Here is a 23872-nt window from a genome sequence, read left to right as displayed (position 1 = left end):
GCTGTTTATTCCTAACTGAGTCATTGCCTGTGAAGATTGAGGTTAGACGGCGTGAAGCAGAAAGGAACTCAAATTGCTGACAGCAGCAGGAAATCACACAGAAAATAGCACATAACTTTGAGTAGGATATATAATAATTCTTAACTCTTGTGTAAAACCACGGAGCCTAAATAAGAAAAGCATTGTAGAACAAAGTAGCAATACAAGAGTTGGTGTCGTGGTTGTAATGGAGCCCAACAAGCCACAATTTAGTTTACAGCGTCCTGTAATTCATGTCTTGCTTTTATTGTTATTTATTGTGTTCATTATTCCCCTCAAGATTGACTTTGTCACTGAGAGCTTGCCAATCTGACATGAATATGCATATCTGTGGATTCAAATCATTGGAAACAAAGACAGCAGGATGCTGATCTTATCTGTTTTTATTACGATGATATCTATAAATATTTAGTCTAGTGACTTCCACAATCTTCCATCTCAGCTCCTCTTCATTAACAGCACAACTTTCACACCACAGCCAAGGGAACAAACAGTTTAGAGATATTTCAGCTCAAAACAAAAGTAGTTCACTGGTAATGCTACAAGTACAAAATGGCCCCAATCAAACGTAGTGTGGAAATACTATTATAAACCAGCTTTAATCAACGTCTAATTCTAAATCTGTAAAACGATGACAGTCTTACCCAACTCAAAGCAAAGAGCCTCCAACCTCATTTCTGGGTTGGAGTCCAGGTCACAACCTGTGGGTCACCTGACAAACAACAAAGCTCACGCATCACGGGGGGAAAGGAAGACGCTGACATTCAGAAGCGGGATGTCTGAACGCGGAGTGTCCGTCACAAAGGGACAGAAGAAGGGTGTCCTACCTCGACTCAGGAGACTCCTCCACATCATCGACAGGGAGACGCCTGTATCACCCCTTCCTCCCCCTCCTCCTCCCCCCTCTATCATCTGCTCCCCTGATTAGAAAAAAGCCCAGAAGAATGGCCACCTGTGTGCCTGTGTGAGCGCAGGGGGACGCTGGAGTGGACCGAGGGGGGGGCGAGCGGTACGCGGCGAGTGCGCGGCGTGTTTGAATCATCGGGGTGATGAGGTTCAGGGTCGCTATTCTGTCCCAGTGGAAGTCCGTCTTTCCCTGCCTCTCTACGTCTGCGCTGCTTGCACGCTCTCCGCCGGTCCATGGCATCGTGACAGGAGGAGAGGAGGGGAGGGGAGGGGAGGGGAGAGGAGGGGAGGACACGAGCTTCCAGTTATTCATCAAGAACAAAATACTGAATTATATAGAATGAAAGGAAACTGAGGAAAACAGCAAATCAAAAACAACATCAAATAAGGTAACAAAAGAATTCATGGAAAAAAGGGAGGGGGATAAATAATAAATAAGAAGCAAGCAAGTTAACTAAGTAAGATCAATGTAACAAGAAATAAAAGTGATTGGAACAACAACCAACAGTCGTCCTCTATCAGCCCTCCTGCTGTCTAAACTTGATCTTTTCTGTACCACGACCATAGATCTGCAAGTGCTAGACCTAAACTACTTCATCCTGCACCCTACTTTGACTAGTCATATGAATACCCACCTTCCTTATGAGTCGTTTACTAGTTCTACCAGTTTAATGCCACACTGTAACCAGTCCAACCAGAATTGTAGTGAACTATCTCCATTCAACCAACCGTATCCCAATTTCTTAGTGGTTACATTGCATGTCATAGTTGTCTTCTTCTCTCTAGTCAGTTTCCTCCACATTTTGACTAATTCAGTTTTCTATGTAACCTTGACTAGTCTTAGTCCCCAATCTCCAGTACCAACCAGGTAACTAGACCCGTCAATGCCTTCACTAGACTTTGACCTGTGCTCCCCACTCTGCTAGCTCTCACTTGTTGTCTAGTGCTCACAGATGTGGGTTGTGTGAATCATTACAGGTTCAAATCTGGTCAGATGCAGCCCCCCTCCCTCCACCTTCTGAGCCCATCGTCAACACACTGGTAAAAACTGATTTTGGAGGGTAGTAATTATAACCCATTCAAATTGTTTAAATTTGACTGAAAGTGTATTAGTCAGCAAACAAATCCACCTACAATACCTATTTTTCCACAGTAACAACTGCAACTGAATAAGTAAAAAACAATTATTAGGTATTAAGTGCTTACAATCTATAGCATATGATATAATAAAACCTAATTTCTTTTAGTGTATCTTGTAAAACGAAGGTATGCTTTATTTGAACAATGTGGTGAAATCTAACCAAACAAAGCGAGTGCATGTTTCTTACCTCCCATTTATCGGGTTGTTTTTTATAGTGCACAGTGCAGCACTATGAGTGTGTGGATCTGTCAGCAGAGCCTATTCATAAACAGCTGGGAACATCGATGCAAAACCCACAAATCAACACAAGCTCAGTCCCTCCATCTCTCGCGCACACACACACAATATATTTCTATTAATAACGTGTATGTGTCATTACGTATGAGGTCATCAGCTGGAAAACATGCAGAGCAATAACAGTCAAAGCGCATTTGTGTGAATGTTCTCAGCAACCAGCGAAAACTCTGCCCACACCAAACACTAAAAAGTGAGAGAAGAGAGGAGCTCGATTTTATTATCCTCATGTGACTTGATCTCTTTATTTGTACTGATGCGGATCATGGGAATCCACTTCTTTCATCGGTGACCGGGTCAGTGTTTGGGTGAATGTGTGACTACTGTCGCCTGGTGGTCACTAACTGCCACTGAGGAGAAAAACAACAGAGCTGTGATCTCTCACCTCCTTAGTCCCGGAACATCATGATTCCCATTTTTTGGCCATAAATGTTCCTGATTCCTGAGTATGTTTTAAGCTTTGTACATTATGAATGTGGACGGCAGCAGTGGATGATACTAAATAACAAAAGTCAGACAGTCAATACAGTTCTTAAAACTAGTTCTTCCCCAGTTAGAGGCAAGAAAATGCTGTTAACACATAGGAATATGCAATATGTTAGTGTGTATATATAACTGAATAACAGTGAGTAAAAAGTATCTGAGTACTTCTTTCATCCCACTGAATATTTAAATTATATTAACGATTTTATATAAAACTTGAAACATAACTTGACTTTACACAATCATAAAGACTATATGAAATAGCAGATACCAGCAGTTTTGTAAGAACGGCCGTAACATTGTTATTATTGGCTGTGATGTCATCTGACCTAACTGCTGATAGGCTGCTCAGCCAGCCAGGTCACTGTCTCACACACACACACACACACACACACACACACACACACACACACACACACACCTACACACACACACACACACACACACACACACACACACAAAGCCTGGCCTGGAGGAGCTGAGTTCAGGCCAAAGAGCTTTTCATGGTCGAGCGAGCGAGAGTGAGTGAGTGAGTGAGTGAGTGTGGCCTTTTGTGCGTTGTCCAGTATTGGGAGATTTAATCTTTAATCAGTGTTATTGTATCCTGTACACCGATATGCCCACATAGTATTTAATTACAGCTTCTACACACACAACTGTATGCGTGTGTGTGAAATTGTGTATCGGTTTACTGTCTCTCTTAACATTATCCTTCCATGACCTGTAATTAGGTGTGTGTTTGTGTGCGTGCGTCTGTGGATTTGTTTGTTTGTTTTTGAGGATTTTATTTACCTTATTTAACTTGACTGTACAAGTGGTGTTGTCTTTTTCTCGTCTAACCTAAAAGTCAGTCCCAATGAGGGCTAGAACGGCAAATTTCAGCAGAAGTTCTGCATTGTGTTTTCGATCAGGAAAACAAAAACAACAAACTGGAACCCCGTTTTTAAAGGTGATTTCCAAAGAGTAGTCGTCACGCCGGATTCATGCAGAGACCGACACATTAGCACCAAAAGATGTTAAAAAGATAAAAATCCATGTAAGCAATGTCTTTGTGTCGGCGTGGTTACGCAGCAGTGTCCCAGTTTACTGACCCGCTGCTATCTGCTCCACTTTAACTCGTTTGCATCTCACATCACATGCTGTTGACCACCGGTTTGACTGCAACAACTGGGTCTGAATCGCTTCAACTGGAAGGTCGGCAGCAGAGGGCGCTGGAAGCACTTAGAAACCCCGTGCAACGATGAACCCATAAGATGATAAACTAAGTTTTGTTAGAGGGATATTTGGAAATTCTTGGAAAGATGCTGACTTATTTAGAGCTATCTCATGCCTGTGCAGTGCATATTAACCAGGTGATAACCTCCACTTGTGAATAAAGCCAAGAAAGTGTTTTAAACCTGTATTAACTTTAATGGCCTTTAAGGGGTGACTGCACTGGTTGAAAAAAAAGGTGACCACTTCTTTCTTGATTTATTCCCCCAGTAAACATTGTAAAAATTACGCGTATGTCCTATTCAACACAGCATGAAGTTTCTTTAGTTAATTGGAGTCACAGTTCGGTTCAAAGGAACCAATAAGCAGGGCACGCTTTAGGGGGGGGCTACCTTGTGATTGACAGGTTGCTGCCACTACAGAGAGACGTAGACACTACTCACTCTGTATTCCGAATATGGTCACTTCACAGCACTGGTTGCAAAAAGTCAAGATGAATACAGATATAGTCCAAGCTCACAACAGCGTAAACATTGAACTCGAAAAACTAAAGGGTGGCGTCACGTTCACTGTGCAACTAACATTTACTGGTAATATGGCAAGAGGCTGATGGAAAGGTCACAAATGGTCTTCAATTGAATGGAAACAAGGGCCAACAACTAACCTCTAAGGCTCTAAGTAACTAATAAACTATATTGTTTAACCTTCAAGTATTAACCGTGTATTCGGGTATTGTGTTGGAGTATTCTTCTTCTTCTGAGCTTGAAGCAGCGACATATTGTGAACTTTATCCACAGTGTAAGCAGGACTAGGATATTTCGGCTTGTCAACCTGACTGACAGGTGTTTGGATGGAGCGAACCATTAGCCACACTGAGATAAAACTGCTGCGCCAATCTGAATTAATGCTGGGTCAGTTAGTTCTTTCACGAGTCAATTTGACAACCAACACACACGCACACACACACACACACACACACACACACACAGCTGCCACTTTGACCTCTCCCAGATGGAAGCAGCTGTTGATGACGAATGAGCCGTAGTCCCTCTCACTCAGCAGTCACTTGTTTCCTCTCATGCAGGTACAGAATTTAATGCAGAACTTTGTCTTTTTTTTTGGTGAGTTACGGTGAACATTTTAATAGAAGTAAGGGTGGTGACACAACGTTTTGGATGAATTGGTCATCGTCCGTCCGGTACATCAGTTTTACTGCGTCAGCACTGGTCCTACCTGCAGTTGCTGTGGGTGGAACGCGGAGGCCTGGACTGAGGCCTGAGGCCGGAGTTAGTCCTGTTGGCTGCGAGCTGAGGCCTGTGTTCTGGGGAAGAGACCTGAAGGGAACCCCGGCTGGAATAAGAGACATCAACACCCATTATATGATGCAAGGAGCCGACGACAATAAACCACAGCTACAGTTACGGCTTCGACTGCTAGTCCTGCTGATCACGACCAGGGTTCCATTGACTACTGATGCTATTACTACAACTAATGGTTTGGTTATTTCACCGGGCCAATCTGCTGTATTTGTACATGGTACAAGTTGTGTAAAGATAGACATATCCCAGTGGGAGGAGGTTAGCCTAGCGTAGCTCATGTGTTATCCAAAAAAGCAAGTGATCTCCAAAGATGAGCATAAACACAGCTTTTGGTCTTGGGTTGGGTTCTCAAATCTGACATTTAAACATTGCTTATCACTGTCTCACCTCTGCTACTACAATCACATGACACAGTGTTTGAGGTGTACCTGCTGCCTGTTGTCCTGTCTCTCTGGCCTGGAGCTGTCTCACTCTCCGGAGGTGAGACCTGCCATTGTAGTGCAGCTGGGCCTGAGCAGGAGAAGCCAGCTGCAAGTTGCACACCTCACACAGTGAGTAGGCCCCGCCTTGACCTGGGAGGGAACAAGAAAGATGTCAGACTGTAGGAACAACCGACAACTATTTCGGGGTTAGTAGCATGTGGGAGAAAAACCACACAGCTGAATCAAGAAAACAACTATGATAACCACAAAGGATCCAAGAATCCAACAGGAAACAAAAATTAGCAGTCGGACGGTGAGGGAAAACAAACTTTTTTGTTTTTGGTTGTTCAGATTGTAGGAAAATCTACTAAAGACTATTGGGGAAAACAACGAGTCAGACTGTAGGATAAAACGACGTGGGTGAATCACACTGGAATAAAATAATCAGGGATCTGTCAGAACTAAACCTGAAACATGGAGTCAAACGGAAAGATGAAATAACAAGGAAGACTCAAACTATGGCAGCAAAGACAGGGATGAGTCAATCAAGCAGTTTGGAAACAACAGATAATACTTAGCAGCACCTGGGGATGGAGTCTGCTGGGCAGTGGCACCGAGGGGTGGAGGTGTCGGGGGCTCCATCAGCTCTTGACACATTCCCCCAAAGGCAAATATTTGCCCCGGCCCCAGGAGCTGAGAGGGGCCCAGAGGAGTCTTCATCCCTGAGGAAGAAGAAGAGGAAAAAATGAAATAATCCATAGCATCTCCATTTGTAATTTTAAGCTCCTATGTGGATTTTTAAATGGTTTATGATATACTAAAATGTAACTGCAAGGCAATTTTAAATAGTGAAATGAAGACATATTTTATGATGTTATAATTATGTCTTACTATATTGTCATACATTATCAGTTTCAGTCTGTGGGTGACCACACACAAAGTTTTGGTTATTGACAAATACATAATAATAGACTTTAAAAAGCTCCATATTTTTAATGGGCCTGTACTGATCCAGTGAACCAAATGCCAGCGGGGGAGTAAACTGCTCAGTACAGAAAATGAAATTGGAAAGAAGCTCAGAGAGCGAACTGTGACTGATACTGGCGGCATGTTGACGGATGCCTGGTGTGTGGAGGTTACCTTGCCAGCTACAGCAATGCGGATGAATTTCATTTTTGAGCAGCTCAAAACAGCTCATTCCAAAACCCATGGTACAAAAAGGTCAAAAGTAGAAAAAGGAAATTTCCTGTTGACGTTTTTTTTTTCATTAGGGAGAGAATGGTGAGGTGTTTACCCCAACCCCAAACACAGCTGCATAACACCCAAACCTCTCCAGATGTCAAGAAAACACTGAACGCAGAGCTCCCAACGAGTGATGACCCTGAAAGTCCTTCACTGAGGGACGGACAGGTGGACAGACAGGCGGGCCAACTGGGCTGAGGCCGGAGTGACACCGGATGCAGAGTGAAAAGCATCTAACGCTCTCAGGGAGAGTGATGAAGTAATGAGTAAGAGGAGAGGAGAGAGGAAGGATGGCACACGTGTGTGTGTGTGTGTGTGTGTAGGTCAGTCCATGACTGTGTCCATCTGTTGTCTTTTCAGCACACTGCCAAATCAGATGACATCTGACAGAACACACACACACACACATTTGGTTTTTTTCTATATTGCCACGACCCACATATTGCACATTACCACTGTATTTAAATTCTCTCAGAGATTTCAACCCGTTAGATGGACTCATTTAGGAGGAAATTGTTACGTTACCATAGAGAGGTATATCATCTACTTCCACAAGTCTCTAATATCATCATCCACACCCCAGCTGGACCAGCCGCGCTCACTGGCTGACAATACAAATGTGTTTTCAATACAAAGGAAGCTGACTTTCACCAAGCCTCTGCTCTCCTCCATGACCAGTGACCAGTGGCTGTGGGTCATAGTGAGAAACCAGCTATACACGGCGTAGTGTCCTGAAAACGCCACAACATTCAACAAAGGGTTATTTCACGCCCATTCATTTCTTCCCTCAGTCAATGCCGCACGAGCGACTAGTCATTAAACTCTCAATGGGTTGAGTAAAATAAATTCCGCGTTAAAATGACCCTCATTTCAGGTCTGTGTCCTTGTAACTGTGAAAATGAAAAAAATAAGAGACATAGCATCCATGCATGTTGCATGCTAATAATCTCACAATTCAAAGTGATGATTAACGTGGACATAGGAAAATAGCTGTTGGATTTTAAATCTGTTTTTTCAGTGAAACGGTAGTATTCAGAGTAAAATAAAGTGTAAAACCAGTTAAAAGGTCTGAAATATGTAACGAGATAGATACCTAGCACACCTATAGACCCCAGTGCTTTCTCTCTCTCTTCCAGATGTTTTTTTTGTGTATACTGTGTGTTCTGCACACAGCTGGTTAATCTGCCAGTGTGATAAATTAGCTACAAAATACACACACACACACACACACACACACACACACACACACACACACGCACAGACAGAAGCACAGAGCCAGCTGATGCTGACATCAGCTTTAGCAAGGGAAGGATTAAATATATCTGCTCTATTGAGCTGGGAATTACACACATGCAGGTAAATACATACACACGCACGCACATGAAATAAGACGCAGTAAAAAATATTCTGTGAACTGAACATTCTGCGTTAAAATCAAACGAAACATGTGCGTTTACCTTTTATGTTGTAATATGTGTGTGAGTCTAATCCGGGCTGACCGGGGTGTTCGTAATCAGAGAGGCCAGCTGTGGGTTATAATCCCACACAGACACACACACACACACACACACACACACATAAAGCACAGTAGTCAAGCAACAATGTGAGGGAAAGCCAGGATACTTTCTTCAGTCTGAGGGCTGCAAAACAACCTGCGTTTCTTTTTCTCGTTTTTTAATTCATCAAAAAGTCTGAATTCCAACTCCTAATTATCAATATATAGTGAAATATAACACTATAATACATTCACCGGAGAAGAAACAGCACTGGGCTGCAATTTGTGGATCTTACTGTTTATTTTATACACAGCATTTTTATTATTTACTAATAATCTTCCCTTGGGTAGAAAAAGAGTAATTTAATCAAATATTGAACTTCGTTGTTTTCAAAGGCGGTTGCATATGCATTAGTAAAGAAATCAAATGCAATTATTTCTTTCACTTTTGGTAACTGGTTATTTTATTTGTTTGACTTCAAAAGCAGAAGAAACATCTCCTTAATAGATTAGACTTGTGGAAAAATGTCAAAATTCAGTTTAACCACTTGCACCATCGGTACTTTATGATGCCCTTGAGTGAAAACCAGAATGTGTGTCAGCTTTACAGGAACTAAACTGCACTGTTATTGTTCAGTGGGGTATGAAACCTGCTACGAGTCATTGTTCGGCACGGAAAAGAGTCCCGAGACATGGAAATACAAGGTTTATACCATCATCTTATCTTTTCTTGTTTTTCATATTAAAGTGAACAAATAAGAAACTTGTCTGATTGGTTCAAAGTTCTGAGCCCTGCTGGGTGTAAAAGATGAAGAGAGGAGGACACTAATGTACGTCCCTGTTCCCTGAAAGAGAGCGTACACACACACACACACACACACACACACACATGTGACCTGAGGGTACGCCAACGAAAGAAACAGTAACTAATGGAGATGTGAAAAGACAGAGAGAGATGTCTTAGAGTGGCTGTCTCTCACCCCGAGGCTAGTAGCTGGTAATGACAATGGTCAAAAACACACACATATATACATACACACCGTACACACACAAACACACACACAGAGAGAGCAGGGCAGTAGCCAGCGGCAGCAGAGATGCTGAGACCAACTGCTACATGCAATTTGATGTTTGCATGTTGTCCCTCCAGGAATCTGAGGGCTTACAAATCAGAAGAAACTGTGGAAAACTCCAACCGCTGCCTCAAAGCAGCTTAAGCAGAAAAAGAAAAAACATACCTCACGTCGTCATTCCCAAATATCCAAATCATTCCCCATTTTTCTCCCTCTAAGAACCAGCAATGTGAATCCAGGTCAAATCTACCCTGCAAAAGCATGAATATCTATATCGGGTCCTTCCACCGGCCCCACAAGTTCAAACCTCTGCAAACCGTAGAGATTCTGACCTAAAAGTGGAGCCGCTCTGACCTGAAAGCACAAACTTAACACTGGATTCACGAGGCTTGTTGGGACGAGATAACTAGCTGACACCAGGGTCGTTTGTTTGTCTGACCCCCCAACAAACGTACTAATTCTCCTCTAATTCTTCTAATTGCCCTATTGTAAGTCGCTAAATGACATGTAATGTAATGTCATTCTCTCTATGGTCTGTTTGGTTGTCATCAATGCATTGCTACAAAAACACAATCAAACTTGAAGAGGGCAGGCCGTAGGGTGCAGATCACCACAACGTTCTCTGAAGACCTGCAGGAGGCCGCAGCCTGAAGACCCTCCTGAGGACACATATGGGGCCTATGCATTCAGCTCGTGATGCTTCCTCCCTCCTCCAGACAACGAGCCCGTAAGTACGTTGAGAAATCGTAAACATGACAAAGAATCTTAAGTGAATGATGTGCATGTTTTCATCAAGAATGTTGCACTAATTGTTCAGTAGTTATTGCATCATTATTGCATCACAGGGGGAAGTTGGACAAACTCCTCTTGACACAGCGACACCCACAGCAACTTTAACATATGTTTATTTCACAATAATAACCCAATAACAAGGCTTTTTTTATTTTATTGCTCCTTTATATATGAGTCACAGTTTGGAGCAGCATTTATCAGACATGAGTTGGTCTTAAAAACTGTTACTGAATTATTTCTGCCCAGAGGACAGTTAATGAGTATTTGTGGTGCCTCACAATGACCCCGCAGCAGCAAAGACACAAAGCAAAGACCCGGTTTGGGGAGCGGAGGGGGTCGCGTTCGCTAAATGGAAAGTCGCCGAGTCAGACAGGTGGAACGACAGGTTTGCGCACCGTCCAGCTTCCTGTCTGTCTGTTTTCTGGTTGTCATGGAAGCACTGTGTGGAAACACCACAACTGGTGATGTCACTGCGGTCAGTTGACTGGGAAACTATGACAGACACACACACACACACACACAGATGAAGGATAAACTACAGTCTCTCTCTCTCTCTGTCCAAGTGCTCATTTTTCTGTATTTAAAAGAACTCTCTCTTTCCCTTAGTCAAAGGGTGAGATGGTGCTTCAACCCAGCAGAGGCTGGATTAGGGCCCCTTTGTATCTCATGCTACTGAAAATATAATATCGGCAGAAAATGTCCGGATTTCAGATCTCTCTGAATCCAGCCTCACTGTTTATTGCTCATTCTCCTGCAGTCGGATCAGGGTTGTGTTGAGTTTATACAACTGACACCATGTTGTATAGTTAACAGACCTCACACACTCACACACACACGCAGGGAGGTTTCTGTCATTTCCAAACTTCAGTCCAAGACACCGTGACTTGTGTTCCTTCTTTAAATAGCCTTTCTGCTCCATCAGGACCTGACACTTATACTGTTCAAGGAGAAGAAGGAAACGCTTTCACGATCAGGGAGAGACAGAGCGATGTTTGCCAGGAGCTGGTTAGCTTAGCTTAGCTTAGCATTAAGACTGAAAACACGGGTGACAAACCGCTAACTAAACGTGGACTTTCATCCAGGGCATCGCTGTTTGTTTCCTGTTTGAAAAAAGGTTTTCTGTGTGCTGTGTGTATGTCAATTATTAGTCACGTGTATCGTTAGTCACGTTAGTCACGTGCAGCGGTCACGTATATAGTCAAGTTAACATGAGAAACGCTCTTTATCTGAGCCTAAACCTTAAACCCTAAACTTATTTATTTAGACACCATGAATGTAACGAACGCATCAGTGAACCGTCATGAACCGGCGCTATATACAAATATGTACTATTCAAATGTATTGTAATAACAAACACAGCATGTCTTAAATGTAAACTGTGCAAGAACCAAAGCATAAAAATAACATTTGTAGTTTTTAAATGGGTTCATATATTTTAAATTATTTTTTTACATATTGTGTTCCTGACTAGCTGTTTCACGGCTTTTAGTTATGCTAAACTAAGCTGACTAATGCAGTTGACCGTAGCATCAATAAACAATGAACTTATTATATCATTTATTCATTATTATTATTATTATTTGGGATTACAGTGAAAATGTTCAGAGGATTCTATTTCCTGTTTAAACAGGAAGCTGCAGGGACAGCAATAAACCAGATGTTCCTCTATTACAGACTGACTGGATTAAGGCAAGCATATACACACACACACACACACACACACACACACACACACACACACACACATACACACACACACAAAAGCCATTTACACTCCACTGCATGTAGGTTACCCAGCAGGCTGTGCAGGATTTGGTGGGACATGATTGGTTGAGCCTGAAGGGGATTGTGGGATTCAGATCATAATCCAGAGCTAAGTGTTTGTGAGGATGTGTGTGTGTGTGTGTTTGTGTGCGTGTGTGTGTTAATGTTGTAGCTCAATCAGCATAATCTGTGGTCTAATATTAGAGATTACAACTCACACTCTTGTGAGTAGTAGAGCATCTACTGATAGTTGTATGACTTGGCCCCTCCCAGCTGTAGTGAGTCTCAGTGAGCTCTCTGTGTGACTCAGTGTGTGCGTGCGTTTGTGAGGGAGAGAGACATGGACGTGAAGGTTAGTGTGCATAAAGGATTCACAACTTGAGCATGAGAGCATTGACCGTTGCTTCTACTATTTCTTACAAAACAACAATCTAACGTCAAAAGTTGACTTGACCTCATGGTATCTATTCAGTGAGTGGAACGGGCTCAGGTATCATCAGCTGTTTCCATATAGAAACCTCACAAGTCAAGCTACATGTCAGGGCTTCGGTGGCTACAGAGAGCCCACAAGAACTGTGCTCACTCACTTTTGAATGCTTGCGTTCTCTCGTGATCACTCCAACTTTCTGATGCCGGTTGGAATTCTTTAGACTGAAGAAAACACACTCTGTTAATGTCTCCTTTTCAATAACACACCTCTCATTTCCACTGCAAACCGTTGTTGCAAATATTAGCAGTGCGTTGGATCAGGTAAAAAACAAATTCTCCAGTTGGACAAATACTAAGCAATTTGGAACATTGGTCTTGTTTTAGTCTTATTAGTGGAAGCTTAAATCGCACGCTGCATATATGAGATGAAGTTGGTACCCATCGACACAGGCCTACGGAGCACCGACCAAGCTGCGTTATTCGCAATGTTTCAGTAAAACTCATCACTCCTCCTACTACTTTGTGTGACCATCTTTGTGGACCAACCCAGGCTAATGGGTGTTAGCTCTCTTTTGTATTCCCTCACTTGGAAAAAAAACCCAAATGAAGGCTATGAATGTTGGGTTGTAACCATCTTTAGACAATCTGAGTACAGACACACGGTGGACGTGGTTTTCACAGGAGGAGTGTAAGACCCGAAGCTGCTGTGGGAAGACAATAACCCGCCCGCGAAAGACGAGAGGACAAGGGGTTATGACATCACTTCCTTCTCAGCGCGCTGACTCATCAAACATTCAACGACAGCTCCACTCACCTAATGGAAGAAGAAACATGAGACACACACAAAGAAACACACACCTTGGTGGGCAGGTGGTTGAAGTACACCCTTGTTGATTTTGACTCTTGTAGGAGTTAAATACTATAACTGAAGTTTAAAGCAGGGGGAGAGGTGGATGTTGGGTAAAGTTGAGTCTCAATAGCTATTTATAAAGGGTCACCTTCACTTTAGGACACTAGGACACTTCACTGTAACGTCCCTGCTGACACACACACATGGTTCTCGAGTAATGTCAACAGCAGGCTGGCTAAATCTGAAAAATCTTTGGGTTTTTGACGATCCATCCACACTGAAACACTACCAAAATTAGTTCATGATAAATGTACTATTTCCCCCCTTTTTGAGTAGCCTTTAGAGCCTCCTTTGATCCACATAATTCTTAGCAGAGTAATATTCACAATACAGTTGTTGTGCGTGGATGTGACAGACGTCCCAGTGGATAAGTCGTTATGCTAAACCATTGCTTTAAGTTGACAAGATAGATGTTAGAGAGGTATCAACATTCTCAAATAACCAATAGCGGAACAGTTTTATTCCATATTGCTCTTGTTTCAGTGTGGACTGAGATCTTCACGAGAACAACGTGGTTCAGATGGATCAGTGAGGACGTGGCTCGGCTGTCTGTCCGTCCCAAAGGTTAAACTCCATGACAACTTGCAACCTGAAGCCCCCACACGGGTGCGTGTGTGTGTGTGTGTGTGTGTGTGTGTGTGTGTGTGTTTGTGTGCAATGACCTTGAGACATGAGGATTCACTTCCTCACTGCTGTCCTATTTACACACACACACACACACACACACACACACACACACACACACACACACATTCTTTAATACATTCAACTTTTCTTCCTGAACTTTTTTAGACAGTTTTTCTAACCCGGGCCACACTGCTTACAACAAATCTCTCTCTCTCCCCCCCCCCCCCCCCCTCTCTCTTTCTCTCTCTCTCTCGCTGTGTGTTACATTGCCTTAAGGCGACTCATTTTTTGATGATAATCATCCAATCACATTTCATTACTGTCACTTCCTCTTCATCATATAACGGGAAATTAATTAAAACTTCCTGAGACAACACACAGAGCAGGTACATGCACACACACACACACACACAGGTAGGTAGGGCTATAAATCACAGCAGACAGAATGGGAGTAATGAGGTGGCTAGCTGTTAGTGCTACGTAAGGAAGGCGGCACCTAGCTAGGTAAGCACACACACATAACACACATAAATAATCACATACTCACACACACTCATACTGCAGTACTCTCAGTAGTACTTCTACACTAAATCCTAGTTTATGCTTCTGCGTTTTCAGAGAAACGCCAGGACACGCAGAGGCGAGAGCCCCTTGTGTGTCTTTTCACCCCCTCTTGTGTGTGTCGACCCATTTTTCTAGACTTGCGTCGAAAGCTTCGCGAGCCTCACGCAGCTCGCAAGCCTGTGATTGGTCTGCTAATTACATCCTTTCAGGAGTCTCACATTTTCGGTTTCATAGCATAATACCGCCATTTTTAAAATGAAGACTGAAGGGCGAATGAATCAGTTTGAAGAGTTTTTGTCGGAAGAAATAGGGAAATATGACCACTACACTACACTACGCATTGGCGTGCGGATGGCGTCCTCATAGTGGACACAGATCTCCACAAACGTCTGTTCGCCGGTCGAGGGGTGAACAAAGTTGTGGAGGAAAATACGGGAATAAATGACTGCGAAAAAAAGTGGCGACTTCCACACACGAAGACGTCACTCTTTAGGTCGTTTTTCCACCCAGGGTTCTGGAGGTGAAACGCAAGCCTTTTAGAACCATGAATTGAAACGAGTCCGTCGACACGAGACGCAAGTGATATGATATAGTGATATAGTGATATAGTGTAAAGCTAACAAGCTTCATAATTAACAGGCCGACATAAGTGTAACAGATGTTCTCACGATGTTCACATGAATGTAATGATAATCTTAATTGAACACTGATGTAATATTTATTGCTCTGCTGCTCTCTCACTTGCTCTCGGTCCATCGTCACTCACACACACACTGACGCACAGACAGGGAGGTTAGATTTAGAACAGAGACAACAGTTTGCTTCTTAGCTGCCTGTATGTACTGTGTGTGTGTGTGTGTGTGTGTGCGTGTGTGTCTGTGTGTGTATTTTTGCGCTCGGTGCAGGTTTCCAAACTAATCTGTCGTGACGTAACAACATGCTGCTTCTCAATCTGCCCACTGCTGGAGACCTGGCACACAAACAAACACACAAAATAGCAGTGTTTAGTAATGTTATCTTGTCATGTTCTATAAATAGGTCAAATTGATTTGTGTGGAGGAGAAAGGAGAGATGGTACAGTAGAATGAATATACCTTTACTGCACTGTACAACCTGCCAATGCAAACTAACAGGCGTCAAAGCTATCCAGAACCGGTTCATTGGTGCACCCTGACAACCATCTGATCGGTTTAACAGTAGGTTGATGATCTATCAAAAGGTTATGATATTGTAACCATAGTTTTATATACACAGGACTTTAATCCTCTTCCAATAAGTACCACAACTTTTCCCACTGAACATTTGCATTCACCAAAATACTCGCGTTATAATGCCTTTAGAAGGCAGCTTAGAACTTCAAACTATCGCACGCCTCATGCAGCGAGCGGGGTGGTGGGAACAGGGTAAGCTTGGTAGAGGGCTCCACTTCCTCATAGAAAAAGGATTACTATATCATAACGATTGTCACACAGGCTTTGCCCTTTCAGGATGGCTGCAGCTCTACAAGCACCGTATGACACAAACTACCATGAGTGGAGACGCAGCAAGAACCGCTCACATGAGGGTGACCCAAAGACAGGTCTGCGGCATGAGGCAGTCCTCTGGAGACACAAGAGGCCACACTGCATCGGGCACGGGATCCAGCGTTCTGTCCTTGCACCAGCGCTGCAATCATTTTTTTGTGAAACGATGCAGGATCCTGCTTTTTGCCACCTGGAACGATCTGCACTGCCTGTAGATAAAGACCAGCCCTCCTTTTGCACCCACCTCACAACTGGGTTGCCATCAAAGGAGCCATTTGTGCACTCAGGAAGGACCAAAGAAACGCTACCGTGTCCCTCTCTACTACAGGGGAGAGATGAAATGGAGGGGGCAAAGGCGTAATGCGGCTCACTTGGCCACAGCACATGTGGAAAGGCGTCCAGCCTCAAGCGGTTGATTGGATAACCAACCTGTGTCAGGGAGCCAGAATAAGAAACTCTGAGGTCCTGAATCACTGGGCCAAACTCCACCCTGCCTGTTGATGAAGGGAACCAGGGTGCAGTCTCACCAACACATGCCTCCTCAGTATCAGGTACCAGAGGTGTTTGAGGACCAAGCGCACTTTCTGTATGTCCAGGCCATTGTGTCGGTCCTCTGTCAGCCACATTACCTACCCCCCCACTCCACACCCTCTTCAGGGAATGGTAGCACCATCAGTTGCAGATCGCCTGCAGCCAAAAGCCTGCACCAATCAAGCAGGGCCCAAAGGATGATCCAGCTTTGGGAGGAGGTAGAGGGCTGCCCCCCTCCAGTAGAGTGTGAAACACCTGGAGAACGTTGACGGACTGTCCCATAATGATGAGGTTTCAGAGCTAGTAGAAGAAGCTCATGCATCAAGTTGTGTAGCTAAAATGCTGTGTCCACACAACTGCTTCAGATGTGGGGGGGGGCTGTCTGTGTACTTTAAAGCTTTCCCATGGAAGGTAGAAATAAAGCATATCCTGCGTTTTGGAGCCTTTAAGATGCAATGCAATGCTTGAATTCAGCGGACACTTGGTAGAATCCCTACTGCTTCCTGTGTGGGGATCACAACTTTGAAATGTACGACCAGAGATTAGTTCCATGACCTCCTGTAAACACCGCAGCAGGGTTTCCCTTCTGGCTCCCTTTGTGGAGAGAGCAGTGCTTTGACACTGGGCACCCGTGAAGGGACGTCTAAATGGGTTGCAAAATTGAACGGCCGGTTAATACTGGAAAACGAGGAAATACTGCAGTCTGACAGTCGGTTAATGTGGTCCAGTATTGGGTTGGAATCTAGTACTGACTAGTTGTTTTAGTGTAGTGTTGGGCTCAGGGTAACTGTGTTCCTGGTTCTTATCAAACTGTCAGTCGTAAACAGAATATTTGCATGAAGGTAATTAGTGAAGCAAACACAGAAGGTAAAAACGTCCAAATAAAGCAGGAGGAGAAACTGAGTGGGGATCGATTTCTAATTGACCAACGGAGACGGAAGCAGTTTACAGGTCACAAAGGAAAAGTGGTCAAAATGCAGAGTTAAGGCCAGTTTTGTTGCAGGGTGCAATATATATACACGGTCCAGTTGATCAGGTGTCATTATCAGACTGACATACACACAGACACACACACACACAGCATGCCATACTGGCACCTATATGAAAATGAACAACACCCCTGTGACAAAAAGCGAGACAAGAGGCATGCAGGACAACTGGGATGCCTGTGTGTGCATGTGTGTGCATGTGTGTGTAGCCTTTATAAGGGATTTTCTGACAATAATGAAGCAAGTTCAATACAGATTATAATGTCTGTCCGACCGTCTGCTGTCTTTTTTAGCCCTTATTTTCCAGAAATAGTTTTTCATATTTAATTACAGATTTTGTGTTGTGTTTTGAAGTGAATAATTAAAGACTACAGTCCCACATGAAAAAAAAAGTCAGCAAGAATATTTTAGTCTGCTGGCTGAAAACATCTTTTAGGATGAAATGCATTTACATTTTGATGTGGAGAAAATGACAAGAAATTGCCATTGTCTTTGCTGTTGTCCCCGGTAACTTCAATTCAATCAATTAAAGGTAAGCGTAAATAAATAAAATGAAGCAAAACTGCCCAGACGAAGATAAAAACTACCTCGGATTGTAGTGAGAAAGACAAAAAAAACATATTTTCAATCTACGTTTGGTTCATTAAAGAAACAACCATTTTCTAGATCCCTCATTAGTAGCTCTGTCCGATCAACAGCTCAAAACCCCAAAATAATAAATCTACTATAATGTACAACAAGAAACAGAAGTGGATGCTACGATATTTGAGAAGATAATCAAAATACGTAACAATAATTTCTAATTGGATTTTTTAAATAAGCAAATCAAATAAGCTTTGCGTAGGTATTTATTTTAAAATAAAATTTTAATGAACGTTTAATAATTTAAAATTTAATTTAAAAAATAATAATAATACTCAAAAATAGTAATAAAAAAAAGTATCTACAACCCATTCTGAATGGACATCAGTACAGAAAGGTGTAGTAACTGTCAGTGGTCATAGCTTCAGTCCTGGAGTATTTACTACTTTTATTAGTAATACTACATTTGACTTGATTATATCCATATTACGAGATTCCTTCTTACTGCAAGTACTTATATTTGACTAGTAGCCAACTCAAAGCTTTAATCAACTCACAATTAAAGCCAAATGAAAGGTTGTTGTATTATTACTACGGAAATGGAAAAAAACAGACCGTAAAAACGTCAGAAAGTGATCACACTGTCTCAGTTTAACCACAAAACTCTACTGCTCCTTTATAACCTTCAACCAGCAGAGAACACATCAAAGAAAGAAGAGGAGGAGGGGGAGGAAGAGGAAGAGCAGAAGGTGGAGGAGGAAGAAGAAGAAGAATAAGAGGAGGAGGAGGAGGAGGAGGAGGAGGTTGACTTACCGGAGGTGGTAATGAGTGGATGAAGAAAGTAGAGGCGCGCGGAACTCCACTCACATGGATAATATCAGCAGGCGCTCATTAATCACTACTAAATACTGAACAGGTGTGTGCGCGCGCGTATTCGTGTGCGTGTGTCTGTGCGTGTCTCTGCGTGCGTGCGCGTCCGCGCGGGGCTTCTGAGTGATCGGGTTATCGATCGTCTGTCCGTCCATCAGGTATCCGCGCGCACTGCTCTTCAACTCTGAGCCGCGCGCTCTGCGCGAGCTCCGAGAGGAGAGCGCTGCGACTGCGCATGCGCAGAGAGAGAGAGGAAGAGAGGGGGGAGAGAGAGGGACGAATGGAGGAAAAAATACGTGAAGGCAGTTTGAGATTTTTTCTTAAGGGGTCAACCTGCTGCTCACATGCACACACACTACTTTTTCTTGTTTGTGTGTGTGTGTGTGTGTGTGTGTGTGTGTGTGTGTGTGTGTGTGTGTGTGTGTGTGTGTGTGTGTGTGTGTGTGTGTGTGCGCGTGTGTGTGTGTGCGTGTGTGTCAAAAAGCCAGGGTCGAACTGTAAGTACTAGCTGCCACTCACTCATGTTCCCAGGAGTGCTGAGTAGTCTCTCTCTGTATTTACTGTCAACTCACCTGTTCATGACGTCAGAGGGGGTCAGGTAAAAGGATCTTTCTGCATGTTTCTCCAGTCTGAGATTAAACTGCCTCACAACCCCAGACCAGTTTGTTTCAAACAACGGTTAAAGACACAATAGTCCCATTTGACGTAGTCATTACACAAAATATTCAATTTTTTACATACACATACACTGAAAATATGTTTAGTACTTTAATGTTAAGGTAAAGTACAAGTAGATCAGATACAATAGGATACACTAAATTAAACGATAAATATCTATAACTACAGTGCAGTTATTATGCTCAATAATCCAGCTCATCTGCTTCATTGTTTTTACAATTATTAATAATTATAATAATTTTAACACAAAACAATACCTTACATTAATAAAGACTGAAATGCAACTACCTTTCAAATGCTTTGTTTGTTCATGTTATGCATTTCATTTGCAAATCAATTATGTTTTCTTCGGGCCTTTTGAAAAACTTTAAAATTGGGAAGGCTATTTCCAGCATTTATATAAATCTATTCTATAACATAGTTAAAAATGTTTGTACATTGCAGTATTTTTAATTTATAAAAAAAACAAAGAATTTGAAATACGTAATATTTCATGATGCATCAATAATCTATCTTCTTTGGTTCTTCTTTGGTTCATTTTTGACCGTATTCTAGAGGACTTCAGACACAAAAGGAAGCATGACGTCAGACAGCTGAGACATTCCACACATCTGGCTGTCTGAAGCTCACTCACTCATCACCCTACCAACAAACCCAAAGCATGCTGGGAAACCGCTGAAGCCGAGCCGCTTATGTCTAAAAGGGACAAGAAGGGAAGTTTTGACTTGCTGCCACCAAATATCACGAAAAGACCAAAACTAACAAAGGACTATCGATGGACCGATCGATCGATAACTACGTCTTATTCATTACAAACACACGAGGGAGCCGCAGGGTTAACCTGGGTCACATGTTACCTTCCCGAAATACCCACTCAATGCGTATTAATCCAGCACTAAAAATAGTTCCCAACAAATGCACTATCCTTCTGTCTGAGTTCACTAAAAGCTGGTGACCAGCTGTTCAAAATATTTCTCAACCTCTTTTTTCTTTTTACATATTTGTCTACTCTACTTTGACTCAGAGCTGCACATTCAGTAGAGAAGTAGGACACTAACAACTTTTGTATGTTTTTGTTTGTTTCAGAGATGCTTCTCGTCAGTCTCATCCCTCAAAATGCCAGAGAGTGCTGCTTCCTCCACATACCTGCGTAGATGTCTGAGCCGTGACATGTGGGTCCAACTTGGGGTCTATAATAGAATTTACAAGACGGACATCATCTTCTCAATGATCCTGCTCAGTTCCCTGATGGTGCCCTCAACCCCTTAGGACCTTGATACGGTTTCCCAGAGTTCCTTGCAGCTCTCACGTCCCAGTGGAGGTTTCCTCCATTTGCTACAGCGGCGAACCACTCGGGTTCATCTCGGGACGTTCCAGCCAATCACACTCCAGCATTGCAGCGACCCACTTACCTGAGCATACGCACCACGAAGCCCCCCCACCCCCCCGTCCCCCCGCACACCCACCCTCTTTCACCTTGAACATCACATCAAGGTTATACAGAGAGAAGAAGATGGAACACTGAAAACCACAATGATAAAAGGTACTCAATACCAGGTTTGGTGCAAACTGTATGATGCACTTTTTGAAAATGCGTCTTCTCTTTGTTGCCGAAGATAAGATGTGAACATTTGTACTCTGAAAATGAAGCTGGAGCCAGGATGCAATTAGCTTTTACACATAGTCAAATAACATTTAATTAGACATTAAAGTTAGGTCAGCAAGAAGGGAAACGCCACCTCTCTCTTACACGGATTGACCACAGCAGATAGAACGTCAATATTTACTGTATATGTACAGTATAAACAGCATAAAAATAAAAGACGGAACATCTCTGCCTCTCTTGTGTCTACTTTCATAGCCCGTTTGAGATATTATAAATTCACAGGTGAAAACAGGTGAGTGAGCGTCCATCAGCCTTCGGTGGTGGATGCTTCCTACTCATGAAGTTAATCAAGCTGCGTCTCTGTGATGGATCCCTCAGCAGCTGGAGCGCTGAGACCCACAGACACCACCACGAGGTGAGGTGCACTGCTGCCTTTAGCAGCGCGACGCTTTCAGTTCTCTTGTGACTCCCAAAACAGGTGAGCCTCTATGTGGCAGAAACACCTGTAGTTGCACAAATGGTACAAAGAGGGTGAACTGGTCTTCAGCTGTTGTTGCTACCCTGCTCATTCTGTTCTGAGGTACTGGTATCATCCAGTTTGGACCGGTTTGGACCAGTTTAAAAAGCTACTTCCACTTGTTATACTATGTGTGTGTGTGTGTGTGTGTATATAAACATATATATATATATATATATATATATATACACTCACCGGCCACTTTATTAGGTACACCTGTCCAACTGCTCGTTAACACTTAATTTCTAAGCAGCCAATCACATGGCGGCAACTCAGTGCATTTAGGCATGTAGACATTGTCAAGACAATCTCCTGCAGTTCAAACCGAGCATCAGTATGGGGAAGAAAGGTGATTTGAGTGACTTTGAACGTGGCATGATTGTTGGTGCCAGAAGGGCTGGTCTGAGTATTTCAGAAACTGCTAATCTACTGGGATTTTCACGCACAACCATCTCTAGGGTTTACAGAGAATGGTCCGAAAAAGAAAAAACATCCAGTGAGCGGCAGTTCTGTGGGCGGAAATGCCTTGTTGATGCCAGAGGTCAGAGGAGAATGGCCAGACTGGTTCGAGCTGATAGAAGGGCAACAGTGACTCAAATAACCACCCGTTACAACCAAGGTGGGCATAAGAGCATCTCTGAACGCACAGTACGTCGAACTTTGAGGCAGATGGGCTACAGCAGCAGAAGACCACACCGGGTGCCACTCCTTTCAGCTAAGAACAGGAAACTGAGGCTACAATTTGCACAAGCTCATCGAAATTGGACAATAGAAGATTGGAAAAACGTTGCCTGGTCTGATGAGTCTCGATTTCTGCTGCGACATTCGGATGGTAGGGTCAGAATTTGGCGTCTACAACATGAAAGCATGGATCCATCCTGCCTTGTATCAACGGTTCAGGCTGGTGGTGGTGGTGTCATGGTGTGGGGAATATTTTCTTGGCACTCTTTGGGCCCCTTGGTACCAATTGAGCATCGTTGCAACGCCACAGCCTACCTGAGTATTGTTGCTGACCATGTCCATCCCTTTATGACCACAATGTACCCAACTTCTGATGGCTACTTTCAGCAGGATAATGCGCCATGTCATAAAGCTGGAATCATCTCAGACTGGTTTCTTGAACATGACAATGAGTTCGCTGTACTCAAATGGCCTCCACAATCACCAGATCTCAATCCAATAGAACATCTTTGGGATGTGGTGGAACGGGAGATTCGCATCATGGATGTGCAGCCGACAAATCTGCAGCAACTGTGTGATGCCATCATGTCAATATGGACCAAACTCCCTGAGGAATGCTTCCAGCACCTTGTTGAATCTATGCCACGAAGAATTGAGGCAGTTCTGAAGGCAAAAGGGGGTCCAACCCGTTACTAGCATGGGGTACCTAATAAAGTGGCCGGTGAGTGTATAAACATATATATATATATATATATATGTTTATATACACACACACACACACAGTGCTTTCCCTTAGTATTCACCACTTTGGACTTTTCCCCATTATGTACGGTTACCAACTGTAATTCAAACAGAGCAGAATAGACTTCATCCCATTTGATCAACACAACATTCATTGTACTTTGAAGGTGCAAAATACATAAACGAAGAGAACAATAAGGTAGACATGCGTTGGAGTGTTCACCCTCCTGAGTCAACACTCTTCTGCTGCAATTCCAGCCTCAAGCCTTTTGTCTCCACCAGCTTTGCACATCAGGAGATGGAAATGTCCGTCCATTCTTCTCGACCAAACAGGCTGAAGCTCAGTCAGATTGGATGGAGACCGTCTGTGAGCAGTCATTTTTAAATCTTATATATATTCTGAATTGGATTGAGTTGTGGGCTTTGACTGGGCCACTTTACA

General features: G+C 43.1%; 1 protein-coding gene across 3 annotated transcripts in view; it reads right to left on the bottom strand.

Moving 5' to 3' along the window:
- znf385b (zinc finger protein 385B) overlaps window positions 1-19413 on the bottom strand; it is a 36578-nt gene extending 17165 nt beyond the window's left edge. Inside the window, exons 1-4 of one of the 3 annotated variants that reach the window (XM_037489425.2) lie at window positions 19151-19413; window positions 6401-6538; window positions 5823-5966; window positions 5309-5425 (exon numbers count right to left, since the gene is read on the bottom strand). In XM_037489425.2, coding sequence (XP_037345322.2) covers window positions 5309-5425; window positions 5823-5966; window positions 6401-6536 — 397 coding nt within the window. In that variant the 5' untranslated portion in view covers window positions 6537-6538; window positions 19151-19413. Of the gene's footprint in view, window positions 1-866; window positions 950-5308; window positions 5426-5822; window positions 5967-6400; window positions 6539-8515; window positions 8797-19150 lie in introns of those variants that run through there. The other 2 variants (XM_062565061.1, XM_037489428.2) reach the window with 2 other exon arrangements.
- Window positions 19414-23872: the final 4459 nt, after the last annotated feature.

The sequence above is a fragment of the Pungitius pungitius genome, chromosome 10, assembly GCF_949316345.1.
Source record: "Pungitius pungitius chromosome 10, fPunPun2.1, whole genome shotgun sequence".
Lineage (NCBI taxonomy): Eukaryota > Metazoa > Chordata > Actinopteri > Perciformes > Gasterosteidae > Pungitius > Pungitius pungitius.
Note: the sequence above shows the minus strand (reverse complement) of the source record. Positions and strands in the feature narration are given on the sequence as shown.